At 45.1% G+C, this 25,529-nt stretch overlaps 1 protein-coding gene across 6 annotated transcripts in view; it reads left to right on the top strand.

Annotated features, from left to right (window-relative positions):
* KIF6 (kinesin family member 6) overlaps positions 1 to 25,529 on the top strand; it is a 307,218-nt gene that overhangs the window by 39,476 nt on the left and 242,213 nt on the right. For 5 of the 6 annotated variants that reach the window (XM_030557284.1, XM_030557282.1, XM_030557281.1 and 2 more), the window contains 2 exons: positions 5,849 to 5,958; positions 19,134 to 19,263. In XM_030557284.1, the coding sequence (XP_030413144.1) occupies positions 5,849 to 5,958; positions 19,134 to 19,263 (240 nt within the window). Of the gene's footprint in view, positions 1 to 5,457; positions 5,529 to 5,848; positions 5,959 to 19,133; positions 19,264 to 25,529 lie in introns of those variants that run through there. The other variant, XM_030557286.1, reaches the window with a different exon arrangement.

Below are 25,529 nucleotides of genomic sequence, written 5' to 3'. Positions count from 1 at the left end.
CTTTCCCCCTCAGGCGTTGTTGTTTAAGGGTTTGTACCTCATTCTCAGGAGGAAATTAGCCCTGCAGATGACCCACATGACCCACCCTCCTTACCAAGGCTTTGTGGCTTGAATAGTTCCACCCCCTTCTTTGGGGGACCTTTCCTTTTCCCCACTGTGGGCTTCCTCCCACCACCTCCTGTCCTTCCTGGGTGGGGTTCCCAGTCTGTGCCCACCACCTCTGGGTAAAGCAGCCCTTCGACTACTCCGACCTATTTCCACTGAAACTTGTCCTGGACCTTGAGAGGCACCTGGGCAATAGGGCACAGTCTTGTATCCCCATGGACACACTCAAGGTCCATCCTGGCTCTGGGAATCAGCCAGTGTGGCTTTACTAGCCGCTGCTGGATAAGCAAGCAGGCTGAGACCGTATCTACCAATCCCCCCAGGGTACCCTCCCCATCATCACAGGTATGATGGGGAGTTTCACTCCCTTCCCTCCAGCGTCAGTCCAGCTGCAGAACTCACACTCCATCTACGGGCAGTTCTCTTCTTTATGTCCTGGTTGCCCGCACTGCCAGCAAGTCATTGGTCAGGCCCCCTGGAGGAGCCCTTCAGGCCTCTTCCGCTCCGGGCCCTTTCTGGCCAGGGGTTTTCTGGGCTTTTTCCCAGATTCTGTCTTTGTAGGGCCACCCCTCTTTCCTGGGGAAGTCAGTCTCCACGTATTCCTCAGTCAGTTTCATGGTCCCCCTCCACTGTATTTGGTTGATGATGCCTAACTCATTCCTATATGTTCTCAGGGAGGCTCTGTAAAAACTTTTCTAGGACCAACACATCCATTATCTCCCCCATTGTCTAGATGCTGGGTCTCAGCCAGCGGGTGGCCCAGTCCATCAACCTCTGGGCAAACACTCGGGGCCACAAACCTCCTGTTCACCTTGCTGAATGGAACTTCTGCTGATATTTCTCTGAAGACAGCCCCACCAGATCTAGGACGGCCTCCTGAACCACATTGTAGTTCCTGGCCTGCTCTTCACTGAGGGCCATGTAGGCTACTTGAGCTTCTTCAGCGAGGAAGGGACCCAGTCTCAGGGCCCAGGTTGCCCTATCCCATCCGGTCCCCATGGCTGTCCGCTTAAACCTGCGGAGGAACGCATGTGGGTCATCTGCAGGGCTCATTTTACATAGTCCTTGGCCAGGTGCTAATGGGCCATCTCCCTGAGTAGGGCTCACCATCCTCTGCAGGAGCTGCTGTTGGATTCTGGTTTGTTCCCGTATAAAGTCCTGCAGGCTCCTTTACTGCTCGGCCTACCAGGTAAGCAAGGCCTGCCTCTCTACTTGGTGGGCTTGCTGAAAACCTTGCATAGTCTTCTGCATTTTTTCCTGCTGCTTTACCAACCACTGCAGGGTCTCCTCCATCTCTGGGCTGCCAAATTCTTGCACTGGCTCAGGATCCTGGACAAACCCCCACGTGTAACAGGTTGTAGCAGGCCCTCCTCAGTCCTGCCTCTGCTCTGTTCCAAAAATCACTCAGAGACCTCCTGGCTCAGCAGTCTCCAGTGCAGTTTATTTACACAGTGCAAACCCACCACCTCTCACCACATATTGCTGGGGGTCCCAGCCTTAGGGGCATCTCATTCTTGCAGTCAGGAGGGGAGAGCTACCCCTCTCCTTCCACTCTCTGGCTTCTCCTCTCCCCTTGCTTGCTTGCTTCCTTCCTCTGTGCCTGTATATAGCCCCAGGCTAATCAGGCTAGCAGCTGTTCCAGCTCTGCCAATCAGTCTCAAGTTCCTCTAGTCAGCTCCAATTCACCTCCCTTTCTTGGAGCTGGAGTGACAGAGGGCTTGCTCAGCAGTTCCTGATCAGCACCCTGTCACAGGACTCATGTAACCTCATAAATGTTGTTTCAATTGCTCCTCCCCCAACTGTGCTAGCCTACTTGGGCCTGGCATAAAGCTTCACTCTGTGAGAAGCAAAGAGTACAGTGGCCCTCCAATCCTGCATGGCTGCTCAGCCTGTTCCTCTCCCTCTCACAGATGAGGGCCATTGTGGGACTTAAGTGTTGCACTGGGCATTGTATGGACTCTATTCATCTGGGTGAATTTTTTCTCCTTAAAAAAGGAGATTAGTGTCCCAACACCTGTGCGCGTCATTGGACATGCACAAACAGTCTAGAAAAATCTTGAGTGGCTTAAAGCTTGCTTTTTCATTCTCCCATCTTAACTAAAATGATTTAGTTGAAAAAGTTATTATATGGTTTAGATAAGAAATTTAAATTATGTGTTCCAAGTTTTTTTTAAGTCAGTGACTCTTAAATAGGAATTATTTTTGTTGACCCACAGAAGGGGAAGAAGTTTGAGAACCAAGCACTGTTGCCATGGATAAGGTAGGGGATTGCGGGGAGGCCATTGAAGGATCTTACGAAGTGGTCCTTAACATCAAAAGTGTAAGAACTTCTGCTAAAAGTTAGTTTTCACTTCAACCAAAACACAGAAAAATGATCTACTTTCCATTGGACAGAAACAAAATCAGTGAGGAGATAAATATTACTGTCAGGTTTCTAAGAAGTTGTGACACAGAGTGACATCGATAGTCACTCATTACATCTGTACAAGAGAAAAATAAATTAAATATTCTTGGCAATTTTATATCAGTGTTCCCCAAAAGAGAAATGAAATTTTGTTTATATGCTGTAATATTAATTCTGAACCTATATAAGTCATTCATTCGGCCACTCCATCAACCATGTGAGGTAAAGCCAAGAAAATAAAAGTTGTGTATTGTCTGTCTGACTTCATGTGTTCTTTGTCCCTCTTTACTCCATAAGGTCCATGACTGAATTAAACTTTATTCCTTTAATTTAGCAACTTTGTGCAAATGTGAAAATGAAATATATGTGAAAATAGGTAAGCTGATCATTTGACAGCTTACTGTCGTGTCCTGGTTATCATTTGGTCAGCCATTCCATGTTATGTTTGCACTGTATTTAGAGCTGTACCTACCAATCCTTATTCATAAGAGAAGATTTTAGTCACATGAATGCCTACATGAGTAAGGGTGTATAAGATGGAGCCCGTAGAATAACTCCTTGAGACTAGACTTTATCTTCCTCTGTCTGGTACTGTGCTGATTAAATAACAATGTAGGATGAAGAAATAACCATCTGATTTGTAGTATTTGCATATTTAGTTCTATCAAAAGTGCATGCAAGAACATTTGATTTTTCAGACTTGTTTCTGGCATTTAAAATGACTGGCACTTCGTAGTGTTAAATAGCACACATTTAGGGACACTGCTCCCTCTCTGCTCTCAGATTGGCTACTTTTACTTTTTGTGTGTGTGTTTTACTTTTCTCTCTTATCTCTTCTTGTTTCTTCTTCCTTTCATCTTTGTCTCTTTCCATACCTTCCTCTTCTCTTATTTCCTCTTGTCTTTTATAGTGGGCCCTTTCAAAAAAGCTGACATGGGGGAAATTTCCATATATTCATGCACTAGTCGAAAGTATATTTAAATATATTTAAAATATATTATACAAATATCTTTGTTATTGTTTCTTTACTATGTTGTGTAGTGAAATGTCAACTTCCCTCGTGGTTCATGAGGTAGACTCAAAAGCAAGGTGAAGTATCATTAGAGGAAATGTAGTTTAGCAGGATTGGAGATGGTGGAGAAAGACAGAATCCTAGAAGTATAGGGCTGGAAGTGATGTTGAGAAATCATCAAGTTCAGCCCCCTGCTCTGAGGCAGGACCATGTAAACCTGGACCATCCCTGACAGATGTTTGTCCAACCTGTTCTTTAAAACCTCCAGGGTTCCTTTTGAGGCCCAGAGGCATCATAAGTGTTTAGCAGTGCATGGCTTGTTTCTGTTAAGGCTTTTTCTTTGTAAAACAGGTGTTGGTATGCAGACATCTGCAAAGAGCAATTAGCTTTTCAAATAGGGATACAGTCAACTCTGTAGTGAAGGCTCTCATTAATACAGGGTGAAATTCACTTCTCCACATTCAAAGCTTGAGTAAATGGACTTGTGTGTGGCTCTAGGTCGTGGTTCAGGAGGAATAGGGAGGATAACGTTAATACACTGAACCAAGTGATAAACCATATGGCTACAGCACTATGCAGCAAAGGTCTGCAGCTCCGTGGATTGAAAGAGTTGCTGCTGTGCCTGTAGCTATGTGTTGATTCTTCAGTTAAATTCACGTAAGTGCCTGTCTAGTGGTCTCTTCCCAGCATGCCCCCCCATACCATCTGTGGTGCGCCAGAGGCACAGGTGACCCTTTCATGATTGCAGGTAAGTTCCATCCACACACACCTAAGCTCAAATGGTGGGCGCTCAACTGACATAAAGGGTTTTCACAGGGCCCTGGATGCAAGTGAATTACACCCATAGAAAGTGACTTCTCCTTTACTGTCCATTCTTTCCATGATGCAAATTACCTCTCTTGGGGGAGATTTATTTCCTGTGTAAATTGGAATCTCAATCCCAATCTCTGTCTCATTTTTCATGCTAGTAAAACATCACTGAAAAATAACAATATTAAAAAAGAAAAAAATTAAGTGAAAAGACAAAAACAGGACCATTTTAATCTTTCAAAGCCAGATTTGCCAGGGTGCCAAGTCCATTTGCACCGTGTAAATGGTCCTCTGTTGCTGTAAAGCTGGCAGAGGTGTCATAACTGCTTCTTAAACCAGCAGCACCTCTTCTCACCTTGAGTCTAAGAAAGCTAGGGGGTATGATAGAGCAGAGTGACTTTGTGCTCAGGGACTCTTATTCCAGTGATGTAAGTTAGAGCTGCTCTTAACTTGCATCTCTAACTTGCACTGGTCTCTGGGCAGCTCAGGCCCATAATGGCACAACAGGCTCCTTATGAATAGACCAAGTAGAAAATTGATCTCTCAGTTTCTAATAGCTTCTTTTACTTTCTTGTTCAGAAATTCCCCTTACAATCTACATAGCTCCATGATTACATAATACAGATTTTTTTTCATCTACCCATAATGTGTCTTTTAAAACAGTTTTCTCTGAAACACTCTTCTGTCATGATCAATAAAAATCTCGTTCTGGAAATATTTTATGCAGTGACAATGAAAGGTTCATGTCTCACGATAGCCTTTGAAATAAAATTAGCACATTGTATTAGAAAACTGCCTCTGTAAGTGTGATAATGAGTGCTTTCCCAGTGATTTCATCCAATGAAATCAATTAATTCACTTTTACTTTGGAAATTGCAGTTCATTATTTTGAGGTTTACATTGTTTGGCTTTGGCTTTGAGGGAGGACAGAATTCTGTCTGCAGAGACCAGTTGGATTATTTTACATTCTGGCAATACAGAATACATACAGAAAGAAAGTAGGGCTACAAAGGATAGCAGACAGCATATGCAGTGTTTCGGTATTTTGGTAAAGAACATGGAAAGCAATGTGCCACGGGAGTTTCTAAAATGAAGTCAATCTTTGATTATTTTTTTTTTAGGGATCATCTCTTTATCCATAATATGAAGGTATACCTGCTTATGGTAACATGGCTTTTGTCAGAGAAGTGAAAAATGGTATGTTAAACAATTCTGTAACCAAGTTGCCGCATTCTAAGTGTATGCAGACTTTTTTAGAGATATGGAACCAATTAAAAAAACCAGCCCGAACTTGCTTCTAACCATGGGCATAGGTCTTTTTTGTTTTTTTTAAGTCTTCATGCATATGGCAATGGACAGACTTGAAAGTGTCACGAATTGAAAATGTAAAACATATCCAGCAGAAGAATGAGAGAGAGGGTGAGGAAGCAGCATGGAAGCTATAGTGATAAATTTGTCCATCTGCCCTAGGGCTTTGGCTGCTATTTATAGCCCTTTTAATTTTCTTTCTTATTCAGGACAGCAGCAAAGTGTACACAACCCATGTTTCCTACTTGGAAATCTACAATGAATGTGGTTATGATCTGTTGGACCCAAGACATGAAGCCTCCAGATTGGAAGATTTGCCGTGAGTAACAAAACTACAGAGAATCAGCAGGGATAAAAATATTACTTTCAGTTGCCCTGTTTCCCTGATTTCCTTTGAAACTGTATGATACTGACCTCCAACTTAATTAACTCAAAATAGTTCATTTTTATCAACTTTTTCAAAAGCTTCCATTATTCTATTTTGTATGTTTAGACATTGTGAAAAATGGATAAGAATAATTGAAGGTGAAGGTGTACGAGACTGATATTATTGTAGGGGAAAGGTTCACAGGAGCCAGTACAAGAAAAGAGAAGGGAGTAATTGTTCTTCCTCGTGACAATTCATCCATTTCATCCTATGCTGTAGGAGTGACAAGACATATAGAACAGGGCAGCATTCCTCGAAATTAGTACACAGAAACCCATTTCAGTTATGTGCCTTTTCCTTTAGGAGTAATTATTTTTTAAATGCTGGACCGTGTGGAATGTAATGTGATAGTAAAGGCGATAAAGGCCAAGAGGGATTCCAAAACTCAGTACTGTTTTTCAGAACAGATGATCATCAAAGTACAGTTTCTGCTGATGAAATATTTAATACATTATTAACATTTGCCTGAGCTGAGTACAGACCCTAAACTCAGTTTAGCAAAACCCATTTAAACCCCATTCTGCAACATTTGAAGAGTAAGCAGTTTTGATAATTGGTTTATCCCAGTATTGAAGAGCATATGGAGGCTACATGAAGCACTGATTTTTTTTGTGTGACGTTGTCACAGCTCTCATATATTCTTCAATTATGTGTTTGTGGAATTTATAGTGGTTGTGAAGGTAGCCTTGAATATGGGAGTCATGTGTAAACTAATGCACTGTTGAGTTCCTGAATTTGTGGCTAGCCTGAAATAATAGCTCTGAAAAGTGTAAACTGCCTCATACATCTCAGTGAAATGTTGGCTCTGATATAGGAGAACTGAGGTGCTGTCAGTAAAAATGTGTGGCATATTGAAACATGAAGATCTGGCAACATCATAAATTCAATTCAATATCAAAATTAAGTACTTGTTTTCATATTGACACAAAAATAAATCATTTTTAAAAATGTATGTAAAACTGCTCTAAAATTTCAACTAGTGCCACAGAATCTAGAGATTTTGCTGCAGGAATTAGATTCAACTTGCCATACCATGCATAGGTTCTTGGACAAAGTGCACCCTGCAAAGATTAGAGTTGTTCAACATCAGTCATATAAAATATGAACCTTTTAAAAAGCCATTGCTATGACTGGATTGCCTCCATTATGAGGCAGCATAGTCCAGCAGATAGTGGAGTCAGGCGACTGATTCGATGTGTAGGTAGTTAAGTCTCTTAACCTCTCTGTGTCTCACTTACCTCTTCTGGAAAATGGGTATAATTATACTTACCTGTCGTTGTACAGTGCTTTGAGTTCTATGGCCAAAAGTACTACTGTATGTAGTCAACGGGGGTAAACCTCTGGGACATGTTATATATTTGCAGTTTCTTAAACTCTACAGACAAATCAGAGTCTAATTTTGAAAAGAACCTCATTCTGATGTCCATTCTTGCAGGTGTAAAATATCTGTGCCTTCAATTAGTTGGGAGGTGCAAATGCTATCATATAGCTATCCAATTCCTTGAATAATGGGCACAGTTATTTGTAGCCTGCCTAGGGTGTGCCTGGAAAAAGAGAGTTCACTATTAAAAACAGAGTTCTCAGTGCTTATTAATATAATGAATTATACAATATCAAAACTGGTTTCTATTTTGCATCTTGATTAAGCTAGAATAGAGAATCTCTTGTGGCTGGTATTAGGGTATTGTTAGAAAGTTAAAATTACAAGGAGATTTGGTTGTGGAATTAAGGCTGAAATGCACTGGGATTGATAATGGAGTGGCCCAGTAAGCCATATACAGTAGTTTATGTCAGTATGAATAATATATAGAGAATCAAATTTTTTGCTGTACAGTAACTACTTTTCAAAGATAGATTAGTAACTATTTGACTATATACATATTTATTAAACATGTTTTGCATACTACATTGGCCAAAAAGTAGTATTTATGCAATAGACTTGACAACACTTTTAAAGCCCTTCATTGGTTATTTTGTATCAAGAATCTTGTATTTTTTTTAAAAAATCTTAACGGTAGACTCACGTAATGATCACATCAACATGGAAGGAGCTATTTCAAACTTATCAAGGCTTTCATAATTTTTAAATATATATATAGCCTTACATTTTAAGGGCTAAAAAGGAGTATAAATTGTGCTTAAATGATTCATTGCACATAGAAATGATTATTCTGTATAGTTTGCCATTGCACAAGTAATTACCCCTTATGTGTGTACAATTTAGATGCAGTTTTTGTTCTGCGATGTGTTCAGCATTTGCGACTTCTCTCACTTTCTCGGAGTTATAGTTGTTCCGCACATTTATGGAGCTGATCAATAATAATCAAATATTTAGAGAAGGGAAAAATCCTAGACAAACCTATTCAAGTGTCATAGAAAAAATGTATCCAAAGAGGAACTTCAGAACTGAAAGGTGATGTTCTTCTTCAAGTGCTTGCTCATATCCATTCCAGTTAGGTGTGCGCGCGCTGCATGCACGTTCGTCGGAAGATTTTTACCCTAGCAACCCCCGGTAGATTGGCTGGTTCGCCCCCTGGAGTGGCGCCGCTATGGTGCCTGATATATACCCCTGCTGACCCGACCGCTCCTCAGTTCCTTCTTACCGCCCGTGTTGGTCGTTGGAACAGTGGAGCGCGGCTTAGCTGTCCTCCACTTCCCTAGCTACTCCTTGTTTCTTCGCTATCTTGTTGTATATAGTTGGTTTTATCTATAGTTATAGTTAGTTTGATAGTTAGTGTATATAGTTCAGCAGGGTTTGGGCATTAGCCTTTTCCCCGCACCCGGTGCCGGGGCCCATGCCCGGTTCACTGGGGTTTAAACCGTGCTCGTCCTGTCATAAGCCGATGCCCACAAGCGATCCCCATGACTCATGTCTAAAGTGCCTCGGGGAATTGCACATTACAGATAAGTGCCGTATTTGCAAGGCATTTAAACCGAGGACAAAGAAAGAGAGAGACTTTCGCCTAAAGAATCTCCTCATGGAGGCAGCTTTGAACCCTCCGTCCTCGGCACCAAGCGCTGAGCACTCTACTAGCAGTGCTCCTCTGGCACCAGACCATCCCGGCACCACTAAGACACCGTGGCACCGGCTATCTCCGGCACAGGGACCTGCTCAGCACCAATCTCTCTCCCCGAAGCAGAGGAGGTCGAAGTCCTCCACTGCCTCTGTGCCCTCGGCGCTGCAGACGCAGCCTCAGTCGGACCGCCTGGCACCTGAACCTGCCACAGCACCGACTGCTGCGGTACCGTCGACTCCGGTCCCGTGAGGGCCGTTGAGTCCGGTCCCTGAGAGCTCCCCGCCGAGGCCTGTAGTTGAGCTTACGGTCCCCTCTACACCAGAGACATTCTCTGCAGCTAGGGACCTTATCGTCTTGACGGAGTCTGTCCTGCCTTAACCCCCAGCACCGCCGGTGCAGGTGCCACACTCCAGAGGCGAGCCGACTATAATGAGACCTCCTTCAGTCAGTCCGGCAGACCGGCACCGATCACGATCCAGGTCCCGGCGCCGCTCGCGATCTCATAGACAATCGTGGTCCCGACGCCGCTCGCAGTCCCAGCACCGCTCGCCTGTCTGGTACCGGTCGTACTTGCGGCACAGATCGACGTCTCGGCCTCCACCGTACTCTGGGTACCGCTCCAGCTCCCGGCACCGCTCCCGGCACCGCAACTCTTGCAGCCGTTCACGTCGTAGACCTTCGAGATCCAGGTCGACCTCCCGGCACCACGCCGGTCGCAGGTCCCGATCTCGTTCTCGGCACCGGTATGACTCCAGGTACCTATCCCTGGTGCCGAGGAGATCACCGACGGCGAGACAGAGGGACTCTTACCACAGTCTCTCAGCTCCTCCCTGGCCGTTCTGGCACCCGTCCGTTTCTTCCCAGGCGGACAGTGCGTATGCCCAAGACAGAGACACCAATATGCCCATCGCGATATTCCACGAGCACCAGGCTCAAGATCATGGACCTCAACAATGGGCATTCTGGACACCCTGGGCATATCATCAGGCCCAAGGTACACATCCAGGCCTATCGCGCTCTGCCACATCAGAACACCGGATGCCAGAAGCCACTATTAGCTGCCCTCCTCCTTCTGTTTCGGAGGAAATGTCGGTTCAGCCACAAGACTCCCAGATCCCAAGGGAGACCAAGGCTGTCCACCAAGAGGAGCCCTCGACTGACCCGCTTGTCCTCGGTCTCTCCTCATCCTCCTGCCCTGACGAGGCGGTAGCCAAAACGTCGTTGGTAGGCCCTCCACCAATCGACCTGAGGGCCCACCAGGATCTCCTCAGGCGTGTTGCACAGAACATGAACTTGCAAGTCGAGGAGGTCCCAGAGGTAGAGGACCCAGTAGTGGACATCTTAACATTGAATGCCCACAAGAGTGGCCCTCCCCTTTATACGGACGATCCAGGCCAATGCCAACACAATCTGGCAGTCTCCGGCCTCTGTTCCACCTGCTGCCCGGGGAGTGGAACGTAAATATATGGTGCCCTCCAAGGGCTACGAATATTTATACGTGCTCCCTCATTGTCCAGTCGGTCAATGAGATGGAATAGCATGGCCAGCAGGCCCCAGCCGCGAAATCAAAAGACGCGAGGCGCATGGACTTACTGGGGCGCAAAGTCTATTCCGCAGGGGTGCTCCAACTCCGTGTGGCTAATCAACAAGCCCTCCTTAGCCACTATAATTACAATACCTGGGCGGCGGCAGACAAATTCAAGGAGTTGCTCCCGCAGGACTCCCGACAGGAATTTGCAGCCATCCTGGACGAGGGAAAAAAGGTGGCTAGAATTTCCCTCCAGGCTTCCCTGGACGCCGCGGATTCAGTGGCCAGGACCCTAGCCTCCGGGGTGACTATGAGGCATATCTCATGGCTGCAAGTCTCAGACCTTCCCCCGGAACTCCAACATACAATCCAGGACCTCCCCTTTGAAGGGAAAGGCCTATTCTTAGATAAGACAGACTCTAGGCTGCAAAGCCTAAAAGACAACAGGATCATTATGCGCTCGCTGGGCATGCATACACCAGTGACTCAGCGCAGGCCATTCCGCCCCCAGCCACACCGCTCTTACCCTCAGCCCAGACAGAGACAGGACTTTGCTAGAAGACAGAGTAGAACCGGTCGCCGGAGGCAGTCAGGCAACCAAGGGGGCCAGAACCAAGGTCCCTCCAAACCTTCCACAGGGCCAAAACCCTCCTTTTGAAGGTGCGCCTGAGGGCGTCATACCAGTATTGTCAAACGAGCCTTTCCCTCCTTTCTCCAACTGCCTCTCTCTTTTCCTCCCTGCATGGTCCCGGCTAACATCAGATCCCTGGGTCTTACGCACGCTGGAATTTGGGTACCACCTCCAATTTATTTCACACCCCCTCTTCCTCCCCCCCTTTCTCGTCCCTCTTCAGGGACCCCTCTCACAAGCAACTCCTCCTACAGGAGGTGCAGACGCTCCTCGCCAAAGGAGCCATAGAGGAGGCACCGGAACATGAATGGGGCACAGGGTTTTACTCCCGCTACTTCCTAATCCCCAAGGTAAAAGGGGGTCTCAGACCTATCCTGGACCTGTGGGAACTCAACAGTTACATGATAAAATTGAAGTTCCATATGATATCCCTGGGGACCATCATCCCATCCCTGGAGACTGGTATGCCGCCCTCGACATGAAAGATGCGTATTTTCACATAGCCTTCTACCCACCTCACAGGAGGTTCCTCCGGTTCGTAGTCAACCGCCAACATTTTCAGTTCACGGTCCTACCGTTTGGCCTCTCTACAGCCCCAAGAGTATTTACGAAATGCATGGCTGTAGTCGCCGCCCACCTCCGCCATCATCGGGTACATGTTTTTCTGTATCTAGACGACTAGCTCATCTGAGGGATCTCCGAGGCACAAGTGATCCAGCACATTGGCATTGTCAAGGACCTTTTCCTACACCTAGGCCTAATGATCAATGCAGAAAAATCCACTCTGATTCCCACTCAGAGGATAGACTTCATTGGCGCCACCCTGGATTCCAACCTCACCAGGGCCTGCTTACAGCTGCCCCGGTTCCAGGCAATGGTGGCCATCATCCAGAGTCTGCAAGCTGCTCCGTTGACTTCGGTTCGCACTTGCCTCGGTCTCCTGGATCACATGGCGGCCTGCATGTTTATGACAAAATACACCAGACTGCGCCTCCGTCCCCTCCAATTGTGGCTCAACTCAGTGTACCGACCAGGCAGGGATGCCATAAACATGATTGTCACCATTCCCCCGAGCATCCTAGGCTCCTTCGAATGGTGGCTGACCCGTTCCCTGGTGTGTGCAGGGCTGCCATTCCATCCGCCCCAGCCATCTGCGTCCCTGACGATGGATGCATCATCTCTCGGCTGGGGTGCTCACCTCGGGCATCTACACGCTCAAGGCCTTTGGTCATCTCAGGATCTGGCTTTGCACATCAATGTCCGGGAGCTGACAGCAGTCTGCCTTGCTTGCCAGGCGTTCCAATAGCACTTGCAAGGCCGTTGTGTGTCGATATTCACCGACAACACAACAGCCATGTACTATATAAACAAACAGGGCTGGACAAGGTCCTCGACCCTTTGCCAGGAGGCCTTACGACTCTGGGACTTCTGTATAGCCCACTCTATAGACCTCATAGCGTCCTTTCTCCCGGGGGTTCAGAACACTCTGGCGGATCACCTCAGCAGATCCTTCCTTTCTCATGAGTGGTTGCTTCGCCCGGACGTTATTCTTTCGATCTTCCGGAAGTGAGAATTTCCCCGTGTAGACTTCTTCGCGTCCCACGAGAACAGGAAATACCAGATGTTCTGTTCCTTTCAAGGCCTCTCACAGGGTTCGATAGCGGATGCTTTCCTCATACTGTGGACAGCTCACCTGCTATACGCCTTTCCACCGTTCCCGCTTGTCCACAAGGTCCTGCTGAAAGTACGCAGAGACAGAGCCTGCTTGATCATGATCGCGCCAGCGTAGCCCAGGCAGCACTAGTACACCATGTTGCTAGACCTGTCAATAGCCGACCCTATCCCACTACCTCTGCACCTGGACCTGATAACTCAGGACCATGGCAACCTGCATCACCCAGACCTACAGTCCCTCCATCTCACGGCATGGCTCCTGAGTGGTTGACCCAGTCTGAGTTGTGTTGCTCTGCCCCAGTGCACCACTGGGTAGCAGAAAACCTTCTACTAGAGCAATGTGTCTGGCCAAGTGGAAGCGTTTCACATGCTGGTGTCCAGAGCACAACGTTCTTCCCACCAAGGTCCCCATCCCCACCATCTTGGACTACCTCTGGTCCCTTAAACAACAGGGCCTAGCGGTATCATCTTTGAGGGTGCACTTGGCGGCCATCTCTACCTTCCACCCAGGGGAGAATGGCTGCTCCATGTTTTCACATCCTATGGTATCTCGATTCCTCAAGGGCTTAGAGCACCTATACCCCCAGATACACCGCCCCACCCCAACCTGGGACCTCAGTCTGGTTCTTACCAGACTTATGTCGGCCCCATTCGAGCCATTAGCAACTTGCTCCCTTCTCTACCTCTCCTGGAAAACTACTTTCCTTGTAGCCATCACATCAGCAAGACGAGTTTCTGAGCTCCGGGCTTTCATGGTGGACCCTCCATATACTGTCTTCCACAATGACAAGGTGCAGTTGTGACCACACCCGGCCTTTCTCCCCAAAGTGATATCGGCCTTCCATGTTAACCAGGAGATCTTTCTTCCAGTCTTCTTCCCGAAGCCACATTCATTGCGCAGGGAGCAACAGCTGCACTCCCTAGATGTCCGTAGAGCGCTCGCTTTTTATATCGAGTGGACAAAGCACTTCCGCAGAACCCCCCAACTCTTCGTCGCGGTGGCAGAGCATATGAAGGGCCTTCCCGTTTCCTCACAGAGGATTTCATCCTGGGTAACATTGTGCATCCACACCTGTTATGACTTGGCTAACATTCCGTTGAGCTACCTCACTGCACACTCTACCAGGGCTCAAGCCTCATCTGCTGCTTTCCTGGCTCACGTGCCCATCCACAAGATATGTCGCACAGCTACCTGGTCCTCGGTGCATACCTTCGCCTCTCACTGTGCCCTGGTTCAGCAGTCCAGAGATGATGCAGCCTTTGGCTCCGCAGTATTACGCTCTGCGACATCTCACTCCGACCCCACCGCCTAGATAAGGCTTGGGAATCACCTAACTGGAATGGATATGAGCAAGCACTAGAAGAAGAAAAGACGGTTACTCACCTTTGTAACTGTTGTTCTTTGAGATGTGTTGCTCATATCTGTTCCAAACCCGCCCTCCTTCCCCACTGTCGGAGTAACCAGCAAGAAGGAACTGAGGAGCGGTCGGGTCGGCAGGGGTATATATCAGGCGCCATGGCGGCGCCACTCCAGGGGGCGACCCAGCTGACCCACCGGGGATTGCTAGGGTAAAAATCTTCCGACGAACGTGCGCATACCTAACTGGAATGGATATGAGCAACACATCTCGAAGAACAACAGTTACAAAGGTGAGTAACCGTCTTTTCATCCCAGTTCATAAGTATCACGCAATGCCTAATACATCAGTTAAACCCTATGTAAACCCTTGATGTGGAGTTTAGGAGCCTTGTGGAGGCTCTCTGCACTTGGGTGAAATTCACCCATGTGAGCAAGAATAAAAGAACTGAAGAAATATGTCATTTTTAAACAGGAAGCAAAGAATCAGATAAGCTGGTAAAATATGTCATTTGTTTTGAAAGTAGTATTAACAAGCGGATCCTTAAAGAAGAAAGTGAACCATTGTGAACCAAGGAAAAAGACTGACTTTATTCTAACAAGTCATATATTATTCATGACATTATGCCACTCTCCAGTTCAACACAAGGAATAACCACAGAATCATGACATGTAAGATTATTTAGTTTAACATAATAAACACAAACCATGGAAAGTGCACAATTGTCTCACTGATAGTGCTTGAAAAGCTAAATGTGAGGGCAGCCTCTAATGAATGTGAAGAAAAGAATTCAGGTTTTGACCAAAATATATTAAAGAAGACCTGATAGAAAGTGATAAAAGGAGATGCTAAGTACAAAATTGACTTTGCTTAGTGTACTAAGATATACGTCACACCTGTCTTGATTTACCATTTCCTCTTTTTTCTACATTTAAACCTGACACTTAGTGTTGTTATACAGCTAAAATAATAATTGCAAACAGCCACCATCCAAAGAATTTACTGGCTGACATTTAAATTATCAGTGACTTAGAAAAAGTCTTAGATTCCCCCTGGTAGATGGCAAGAGTGTATATAAGATCTACTATGATAATGGGGCATTTGAAAAAAAAATTATATTCTCCCGTAGGGGAACAGCTCCGTGCTCCCGCAACCCATAATCCTCCAAGGAAGGCCATGGTTGCTTAAACCGTAGATCAGAATAAGCTACTCTTTTAATCCCTAAATTCCATAACAAGGAAAAGGCTAAAGACTAAAAATAAAAGATGTAACTGCCCAAAGCTTCTGTAATGACTACCTGTCTCATCACACAGCCAATGTACAGAATTTAGGCTCTAGGCTCCATTGGGGGAATCTAGAGTATTTTTTGTCTTGAAAAATATTTTTCATAATCACTGAGTACTGGAAATTACTTCAAAAGAGTTCCCAATCCTGTTTATTTCTCTACTGCCCTCCAAAGGTTTAAGGGTTCACCAGACTGCTGACACACAAAACTAAACCAAATATTATAAGAACTCGTAGATCACTTAACAAAGGAAGCCACAGGAAAAAAAATTCTACACACAGGGTAAATGACAGTTTTTCTTCCATCTGGTTTATAATGCAAAGAAACCAACAGGCTATCTCCTGATTCTAGGCTAAACAATGTGTGCGTCAGCCATTCCCTCCCCCAGTGGTTATACAAGCTATATAATCTGGAGACTGGCTACCATCCATAGATATACAAGACCCATATTTTTACATACCAGTAATTCTTAGTACGCTGAAAATTCCTGAGGTTCACAATATTAGGTCAGGCCTTTCATGAGAAAGTTCATCCCTTTGGAATGAAGAGTGCTCAATGTATGTTTTAGTTTACACCATGAACGTCTATTACTACTGCACACCAAAGGTTAACAAGATGTCTAGGTTTGACAATCCATGTTTTTCTGGATGCTAATAGAGCAAGACAGGAAATGATATTGGGAATAAATGATACTGATCAGTTTGAAGTAGTGTATTCCATTTGTAGGGGGGAGTATGGAATAAAGTATGGAAATAGTAATGGGAGAAATTAATAAGTAGGTGGTCAAGGTGAGTATTTTTGGTAGAATGCAGAAAGTAAGAGGTGACTGACCATTTTTATGTATCTTCTATTTCTTACTGAGAATTCTGAAGAGCCTGGAAGTAGAGGACAAGAGACTGATCTTGATGTTATGGAAAAGGTTGGAAGGATTTGGAGGATGTTGGACAGGGGAAGAGGGAACACAATCAGAAAGATGAGGAAGGAAATTGATCTTAGCAGCTGTGTTTTGAATACATTTAAGAGAGAGGAATGAAGGTGTCAGTGAAGCCAGAGAAGGGGAGGTAATAGAAATCAAGACTGGAGATAAGGACCTTTAACATGTTTTAGCTATGTTGATAGAAAGAAAAGATTGGATCTCAGAAACTCTGTGGTGTATGGAGCAGCATTTTTGGACAATTTTTTATCTTGATGTGTGGGTCAAGGACAGGGATCCAATTTGGCTAAGTCAATGAGCTAACACTTTTTTTTTCTAAATTTTAGATTCTGGCATTTTTCCTCTTAATCTCAGTTTTCATTTAAAAATATAAATAAGGGCTTGTCCACATGAACACTTAGTTCACTTTGAAACAGGACTAGATCAAAGCATGCTAATTAATTGTTAATGAGTATCAGCAGGGTCCACACAGGTAGTGTGCAGCAGGCGATTTTGGGGTAAAGTCACTCCACAACTAGCCATGAATTAGATGTTAATGTAGACAACCCTAAGTCTCTCAACATTATAATTATGAAAATAAATCTTCAAAATGTGATCTGCATGTAACCAATGCAGTCGACACTCTGAAACAACAGCTCTGAGAAGTATGAACTGATCCATTCGTTTCTCTGGTGTGGTGACTCAGATGCCCTATGATGATAATTTAAATTAGCTATTCCATTGCAAATCAAAACATATTAAAAAATAAAAAAGAGATAGAAAGAGAGAGAGAGTGGAATTATTATATTATGAAGATCTCCACAATCTGCTGTGAATGGTGTCTCAGTGTGATGCCACAAATGGATGGCATTTAGGAGAGTTTCACCACTTTTTTCTCTAATCTCACTCTTGGAACCAAAAGGCAAGAAAGGAGGAGCATATCCCAAGGGAGTATCTTGAGTCCCACTGAAGTTAAGCCAACTGTGCAGAGCCCAGTAGGACAACCAAGCCCTGTTCCTATCCCAACAACGTATTGCCTCCCTTTTCCAGATCAGCAGGGGCCTTTGCTCCTGTGGTGGGTATGGGGCTAGGTAGCTTCCTCCCTAGCTCTTCTGGCTGCTGCTCCTCACTTTTCTGGAGGCTGGCTACAGATTTGGGCAAACATCATGCATTGTTAATACTGTAAGTCAGGCTTTTATGCTTTTCTCCACTATCATGAAGGCTAGAAATATGTATGTATTTTAAAAATGAAAGCTGATAGTTTGATGCCATCATGTAACTCTGGGAACCAGGGACTTAATCATGTGCTTATTGTGTCTATGCAATAATCGGGGCTTTCCTCTGGGCATCTCAAATTCCATTTATAGGGAGACAATCTTGAGAAGACAGTCAGAATCCAGCAGAGCACATGTGATAATATTTTGAATATCTGAACAGACTACAGTGAGTAGCATTTCAAGTGAGAAGAGATTAGAGAACCACTACATTTTACTTTCCATTTCAAGCCCTAGTTAAGAGAAAGGGCTTGGAAGATTGCTCCCAGGCTAATGAGGTCTGATATAGTGATATAGTGGTAACAACAGATAATGTAGGGATGGTGAGGATTTTGGAGGTAAAAGCAAAAGTTCACTGTGGATTCATGTTTAGTTTAAATGGATGGCAAGACATCCAGGAGGAAATGTCAGAGAGACAGGTTGAGATATGAGGTCAAATTGATGGGGTCAAATCAGGAACGTAAGTAAAGATTTGTGAATCATCTACCTAAATATTGTAATTGATGCCTTGTGAGCAAATCACAGAAAAATCAGCCAGAGGGAGCAAAGGTAGAAGAGGAGGCAAGGATGGAATTTTATTGGGATCTTTACTGAGAGGGGTGGAGGAGGATCCATCAAAAGAGACACTGAAGAAACGACCAGAGAACCAGAAGAAGACAGAGTTACAAAAGCTGTGGAAGGACAAGATGTTGAGATAGAGAATAGTAGTGTGTCAAAAGCAGTGGAGAGGTCCAGGAGAACGAAGATAGAATAGAGGCCCTGAGACTTTGCCACAACATTTTTTTAAATACTTTAATTAGAACAGTGTCCAGTGCAGAAGAGAGTGGGGGACAAACCAGGTTGGAATGGTTCTAATATGGGTTACGAAGAGATGGTGCATTCAGTGGCTTTGAAAATGAAGAGATGAAGGTCAATAGGGCAATTGTCATAGCGGAGTGGGCTGCATATGCAGTTCTCTCCGTGTTATGTGGGCCGCATCCACACAATATACATACTAACTGTATGGCCCTGAGACTGTGTGCTGATTGGGCTGCAGGTTGAGAACCACTGTCTTAGAGATAATTGGGGTCAATAATGTGTTTTATTTTTTCTAAACATGGTGAGATAAACATGTTTAATTTGTGATAGGAATGATCTAAAGGAGATCAAAGTCTCGAGAGTAGGGATGAGAAGTCAGGAGGTGGCAGGGAATCAAAAGTACTTATTTGGTATTTATTATAATGTTAGTATTGTTTTAATACTTCAGATCTTCAGTGCTTATTTTTACTGTGCCAGGCCTGTTCAAATACCACTATTTTATCTGAAATCTTAATGAAAATATTAAAATAAGGATAACTTGCAAGCAGCTCTAGTATTCTCTTATTCTGTCCTTTTTTTTTTTTTGTAGAAAAGTAACAATAATGGAAGACCCTGATCAGAACATTCATCTGAAAAACCTGTCTCTTCAGCAAGCAACCAACGAGGAAGAAGCACTGAACCTTCTTTTTTTGGGAGACACTAACAGGATGATTGCAGAGGTAAGAATCAAGTTTACTGGTACAAATTTTATCTTAAAATAGTTATAAATATTCTCATATAACAACTGCTTAACAAGTGCAGAGGGCTAACATGAAATGGTGGCTTCTTTCTGAATAGATGTCCATTGTGAAAATGGAATAAGCATGTTTCCATTTTCTGCACTTACGTTTTTCACTTTGTGAAGAGCTTTCAAATATTTGTACTTTGTTTTTCTAAAGAGTATTTATTCGTTTCACTGTTTCAGAAATACCATAATACTGTCTTTCTCTGTGCAGTTGGTACCTCACTGTCCAGTAAATATGTGACTCTGATTGGTTGTCAGCTATGTAATAATTTATCATTTCAATTAAAACATAAATGCAGTCTTTTTGAATAAAAGCACATAGACTGACTTTTGGATATTATATGTGTCCCACATGTATGCACATAAAAAGATCTGAACAATCATCATTTTATATGACATTGTTAAAATTTCTTCCAGACATAATGGCTTGCATTTGAAGTGGTTACAGTAACAGCTAACAGTCCCTATATTTTTTCCCCAAATAATATGCATGTGTACTGTATATAACATGAGAAAAGAACCAAACACTGGTGTACTCTATGTTTAAAATGAACATTAGTAGATCTGCTAAGATGAGGTTGCTTTAATTGATTCTACAAAATTCATGTAGCATAAGATATTTGTGTATATATTGTGGCCATTCTGAGCTCAGAAACCTTCAGTTTTTCTTTCGTATTCAGTAGTTGAAAATGAAATGTAGACGTAAAAGGCACATTATTAGTAGGGCATTGTCAACCCCTGGAAGTACAAGATGTCTTCTCTGCTTCCTAGCAGCATGCTCAACACAGCTATTTGCATCTTAGAAGTTTGTAATTTATTCAAGAGGTCTGTTCTGAAAAGACATCTTAGAATGTTAGAAAGGTACACAGTAAGTTAGCAAGGAGAAAAATAGTGAGAATGTGTTTCACATCAGGAATGTGATAGTGTTTCAAATATATGAAAAAAATACAAGGTAACTCTTGGCTCCCATTGACTGATATGTACATACCCACAGACTGAGAAAGGAACACTTAAATCCATAATGTGTTCATTCAAGAAGCTGACACTTTTGACTACAGCAGTGAGAATACTCTAGTTCTGGAATTTGTTATAACACTGAAAAACATAGGAGGATCAGTCTTCACAATAATGGCAAATAAGGCTTCTAGTTTTTTGGCACCTGAAAAGCAAAATATTTCGGCAGGTTTTTTTATCACATATTTTGGCTTCTCTAAAACATTTTGGTCTTGCCATTTTAAGAGTGTCTGTGTGTGCGTGTGTGTGTGCATGGGTTTTTACCTGACTGTCAGAATTAAATTTCTGAGAAGGGAGAGCTTACTGCAGGAAGGAGAAAGGACTTGGTAACCTAGTTTTAAAAAGTGATTACTAACTTCTCATTTACAGAGAAAATTCAGAAGCTACTATGGTAACCAGAAAACATTTGCAAAACATAGTCCCAAGACCCGGTATACAAAATCAAGTTTTCCTTAAGGTTTCTTTTCATGTACTCTAGTTGTAGCCAGCATTTTCAGGAAAAATTATTAAAAAAAGACACATACTTGTTAGTCCAGAACATTAAAAACAATCCCAAAACATCTACAGATATCCTTCATACAACTTAGTGTTTTCTTAAAGCTAGTAATGAGAACTGCATGTTAATTAGTGTTCTTGATTTCATAATTTTAAATGAAAAAGATGAACTGCTCAGAATTACTTGGAAAAAAGCCTGCTGTGACTGAACCCTCTGCTGGTTGAAATTACAATAAGTATCTTCGTGTTTCTTGCCATACTACATATGGGAAGCACAATTTTCAATCTTGAGTTCCTTAATAAGATGTCCACCTTTTTCTATGGCTTCTTTTTATCCACACTTAGATATATCAAGGACGATTTACTTGCACCTAAATGATGATCTTCATGTCTAAATGCAAGATTTTGTTAACCTGTTAAGGTACTCAGGTTTGAAAATCGGGCTGTCTGTGTTACTTGATGTAATAAACTGTGTTGCTTACTCTTTAATTTTAAAGGAGTAGTTTGATTGACTTATTTGTTTATTCCAAATCTTTCATTCATCACTGTGAAATTTATACACTGCTTTACAAACAGTATAAGACATGTTCCCTACCCCAGTATGCTTACAGTCTGATCAAGACAAGACTCTGGGCAGCAGTTCAGGGAATAGAGCCTGCGTGGAAATTATTTGTGAAGGGAACAAGATAGGAAGGATTCATGGAAGAACTGGTTCTCTGGAAGAATTTGAAGAAAAGAGAGAATGCTTCATGGAAAGGTGTGGTAAAGTGCTCCAGGTGTAAGGGCAGCTGGAAGCCCAGAGGAGAAGAATGAGAGTTGCACAGGAGTGAGAAATAAGAATAAAAGGAAATCAAAACAGAGAAGTAGGCATGAACAAGATTGTGTACAACTCTGATGGTGAGGACAGAACTCTAATTTGATAGAGTAAGAGACTGGAAACTAGTAAAGGTGTTCAAAGAGAAGGATAACCTGTTCTTAGTGGTGGGAGGGGGAAATGACTTTAGTAGTGGTATTTTGAGAGTCTAGAAGGAGAACTTACAGTAATCAAGGTCAGAGAATTAATCAAGCCATGGTTAAGGCTGTTAATAGTGCGGATGGAAATGAGGGAAGGGTATATTCTTGTTTGAGTGCTTGCTCATATCAATTCCAATTAGGTATGCGCACGCCGCCTGTACGATCGTCGGAAGATTTTTACCCTAGCAACACTCGGTGTGTCGGCTGAGGTGCCCCATGGAGTGGTGCCCTTATGGTGCTGGATATATGCCCCTGCCGACCTAGCGCCCCCTCAATTCCTTCTTACCCCCTGTGACGGTCGTTGGAACTGTGAAGCGCAGCATAGCTGATCTCCACCTCCCTAGCTCTTTACTCGTATTGTAGGTAGTTGTTTAGTATAGTTGTTAATAGATTTAACAGTTATAGTGTAGTTAATAGTAAGTTTTGTACATAGTGTAAATAGTACTTGGAGGAAACGGGGTTTCTCCCCTTCCCTCCTCCCTGGTACCAGGGCCAATGCCCAGGTCTCCGGGTTTCAAGCCTTGCTCGGCCTGTCTCAAGCCGATGCCTATGGGATACCCCCACGACTCCTGCTTGAAGTGCCTGGGGGAAGCCCATCAACCAGATAAGTGTCACATCTGTAAGGCTTTCAAGCCTCGAACAAAAAAGGAGCAGGACTTTCACTTAAAACAGCTCCTAATGGAAGCAGCACTTAGCTCGGTGCCTTCGGTACCACGCACAGACCAGGCGCCATCGGTCCAAAATGCGCCTCCGGCACCAGAACGACTCAGTACCAGCAAAGACTCTCGGCACCTGATGTCTCCGGCACCGGTACAGACGCAACATTGCTCTCTGTCTCCGTGGCCCAAGAAGCAGCACAAACCACCTGCTGCTCCTGTGCAGTTGCAGGTGCCGCCTGTGCCCTCATTGGAGCAACAGCCCGGGCTGGACTGCCCTGCAAAGGCTCCAACTCCAGCACTGTGGATTCCGGCACCGCAAGAGCCATTGAGTCCGGTGCACGCGAGCTCCCTGGTGCAACCGTGGTTGAGCTCGGCCTGCCATCCACTTCGGAGACCTTTTCCACCGCTCGCACCCTGATCGCACTGACTGAGCCTGGACCATCTCACCCTCCGGCACCGCTGGTGCGGACTGTTCCATCCATAGGGAAACCCACCTTTATGCGACCTTCGTCGCAGAATGAGACAGCTCGGCACCAATCTCAGTCTCGGTCCTGGTTCAGGTCGCGATCCCAATCCCACTGATGTTCCCGGGCTCGGCACCGCTCGCAGTCCTGGCACTGATCCCCATCTCGGCGCCGGTCATACTCGCAGCGCTGCTCCGCATCATGTAGGTCTCCCTCCCGGTATGATCGATACTGATGCAGCTCCCAGCACTGGTCCCAGCACCGATTGACTCGCAGCCGATCCCGGCACTGCCTGAGCCATAGTTTTCGTCGAGATCTAGATCAGCCTCCCAACACCATTAGGAATGTTGGTCCCGATCCCGGTCATGGTACTGCCCGAGATCCCGGCACCGGTCTCCAGCTCCCTGGCGCGGAGTGACAGAGTGGGACAGTGCAACGCTGCATATGTGTTTGGCCCCACCTTCATGTCCAAATTCGAAGTCATCCCAAGCAGGGAGTGGCTACCACATCCAGGGCCATGACACTGATGGTGCTAGCCAGGGGAAAAATGAAGGACAGGATCCTGACCAGGGACCCCCACAATGGTCCTTCTGGACTCCTTGGGCATACCACTAAGCCCAAGGTGTCCCCTTAGGCACTTCTTGATCTGCCCATTCGGAGCCTCAGATGCCTGAGGCCACTGTGACCCGCCCTCCCCCGTCAGCCTTGTAGGTGACTGCCCTGCCACCAGATCAGGCCCATGCCACTAGCGTGCGGGACCTAGAGCAACCGAACCCTCCTCAACCAGACCTTCCCCAGGATCTTCTAGTCCTGGGGATGTCCTCCTCATCCTCTCCTGATGAGGCCGTAGCAGGCATGTCCTCCTCTGGCCCACCGCCTATAGATCTTCGTGCACACCAGGAATTGCTTTGTAGGGTGACACAGAACATGAACCTCCAGATGGAGGAGGTGATGGAAGTTGAGGATCCGGTGGTGGACATTTTATCGGTCGATGCCCCCACCCATGTACCCCTATCTTTCATTCGGACCATCCAGGCTAATGCCAATATGATCTGCCAATCCCCAGCATCTATTCCTCCAACGGCCAGAGGGTTGAAGAGGAAATACATGGTGCCCTCTAAGGACTATGAATATTTGTATGTTCACCCCCAGCCTTGCTCTGTCGTGGTACAATCTGTGAATGAGAGGTAAAGACATGGCCAGCAAGCGCCCACCCTTAAGTCCAAGGACGCTAGGTGCGTGGATTTATTTGGGTGCAAGATTTATTCAGCTGGTGGCCTACAGCTCAGGATAGCTAACCAGCAGGCCCTCCTGAGCCATTATAATTATAACACCTGGAGCTCAATAGGGAAGTTCAAAGAGTAGGTTCCCCAGGAGTCCAGGGAGGAGTTTGTGGCCTTGCTAGAAGAGGGCAAGAAAGTGGTGAGGACATCCCTGCAGGCGTCTTTAGATGCGGCGGAGTCGGTGGCTAGGCCGCGGGCGTGGCTATGCGCCGCACTTCATGGCTACAAGTGTCCAGTCTTCCACCGGAACTGCAGCAGACTATTCAGGACCTGCCCTTCAATGGACAGGGGCTATTCTCAGATAAAACTGATCCTAGACTTCAGAGTCTGAAGGACAACTGGGCCATCAAGCGCTCATTGGGCATGCATACCCCGGTGATGCAACGTAGCCCCTTCCGACCCCAACCATAACACACCTACCCTAACCCTCGACTGCAGCAAGACTTCGCTAGAAGGCGTGGCCGTGGTAATAGGAGGAGACAATCTGGTCCTCAATCAGGCCAGAATCTGGGCCCCCAAAAACCATTGGCGGGGCTGAAGCAAAACTTTTGAAGGTGTGCCCGAGGATGGAGCACCAGTGTCTTAATTATGGGTATGTCTACCCAACAAAGAAAAACCGGCAATTGGCCCATGCCAGTCAATTCAGACTCATGGGGCTCTGGCTGTGGGGCTATTTCATTGGCTATGTGATCTTCCAAGCTCTAGGACCCTGCAGGATAAGAAGGTCCCAGAGCTCCCTCACCAGTGGTTGCAAAGAGAAGAAAATTGATATTTGATTATAAATTCAAATTATGGTCCCTGAGTGGTGCCAGGACATTTTTTAATTGAAGTGTTTGAATTAGTCCTATCTTCTCAGCTGCCCTCTCATTACTTCTCCTACATTCCCACGAGCAACTCTGATATGAGCCAGGAGAATGCTGGACAGGTGCTGTCCCTTGTCTACTGCAGCTGCTCAACAGCTCTCTTTAAGGCCTGCTGCAGCACCAAGATAGAGAGGAGAGTAGTGCCTGCTTCCCTGACAGTCTATGTAAGCCCTAGGAAGAGCAGAAGAGCTTGACTGTCTCTGCCAGAGTCTAGGGCAGTATCTGACAAAGGATGGCTCTCTTCCCACACACAGCAACCCAGGGTGCAGCTATGAGAAGGGAAAAAGCTAGAAACCATTGCAACCAGTTATGATTCTCTGATTCTCTGTCATAGTCTAGGTTAGCGCAACCTATGAGCTTCTCTAACGTGTGCCAACTTGGTATATGGTCTCCAAAATAATAACCATAG

The sequence above is a fragment of the Gopherus evgoodei genome, chromosome 3, assembly GCF_007399415.2.
Source record: "Gopherus evgoodei ecotype Sinaloan lineage chromosome 3, rGopEvg1_v1.p, whole genome shotgun sequence".
Classification (NCBI taxonomy): Eukaryota; Metazoa; Chordata; order Testudines; family Testudinidae; genus Gopherus; species Gopherus evgoodei.
The sequence above is the reverse complement of the archived record's forward strand: the minus strand, read 5'-3'. Positions and strand labels throughout refer to the sequence as shown.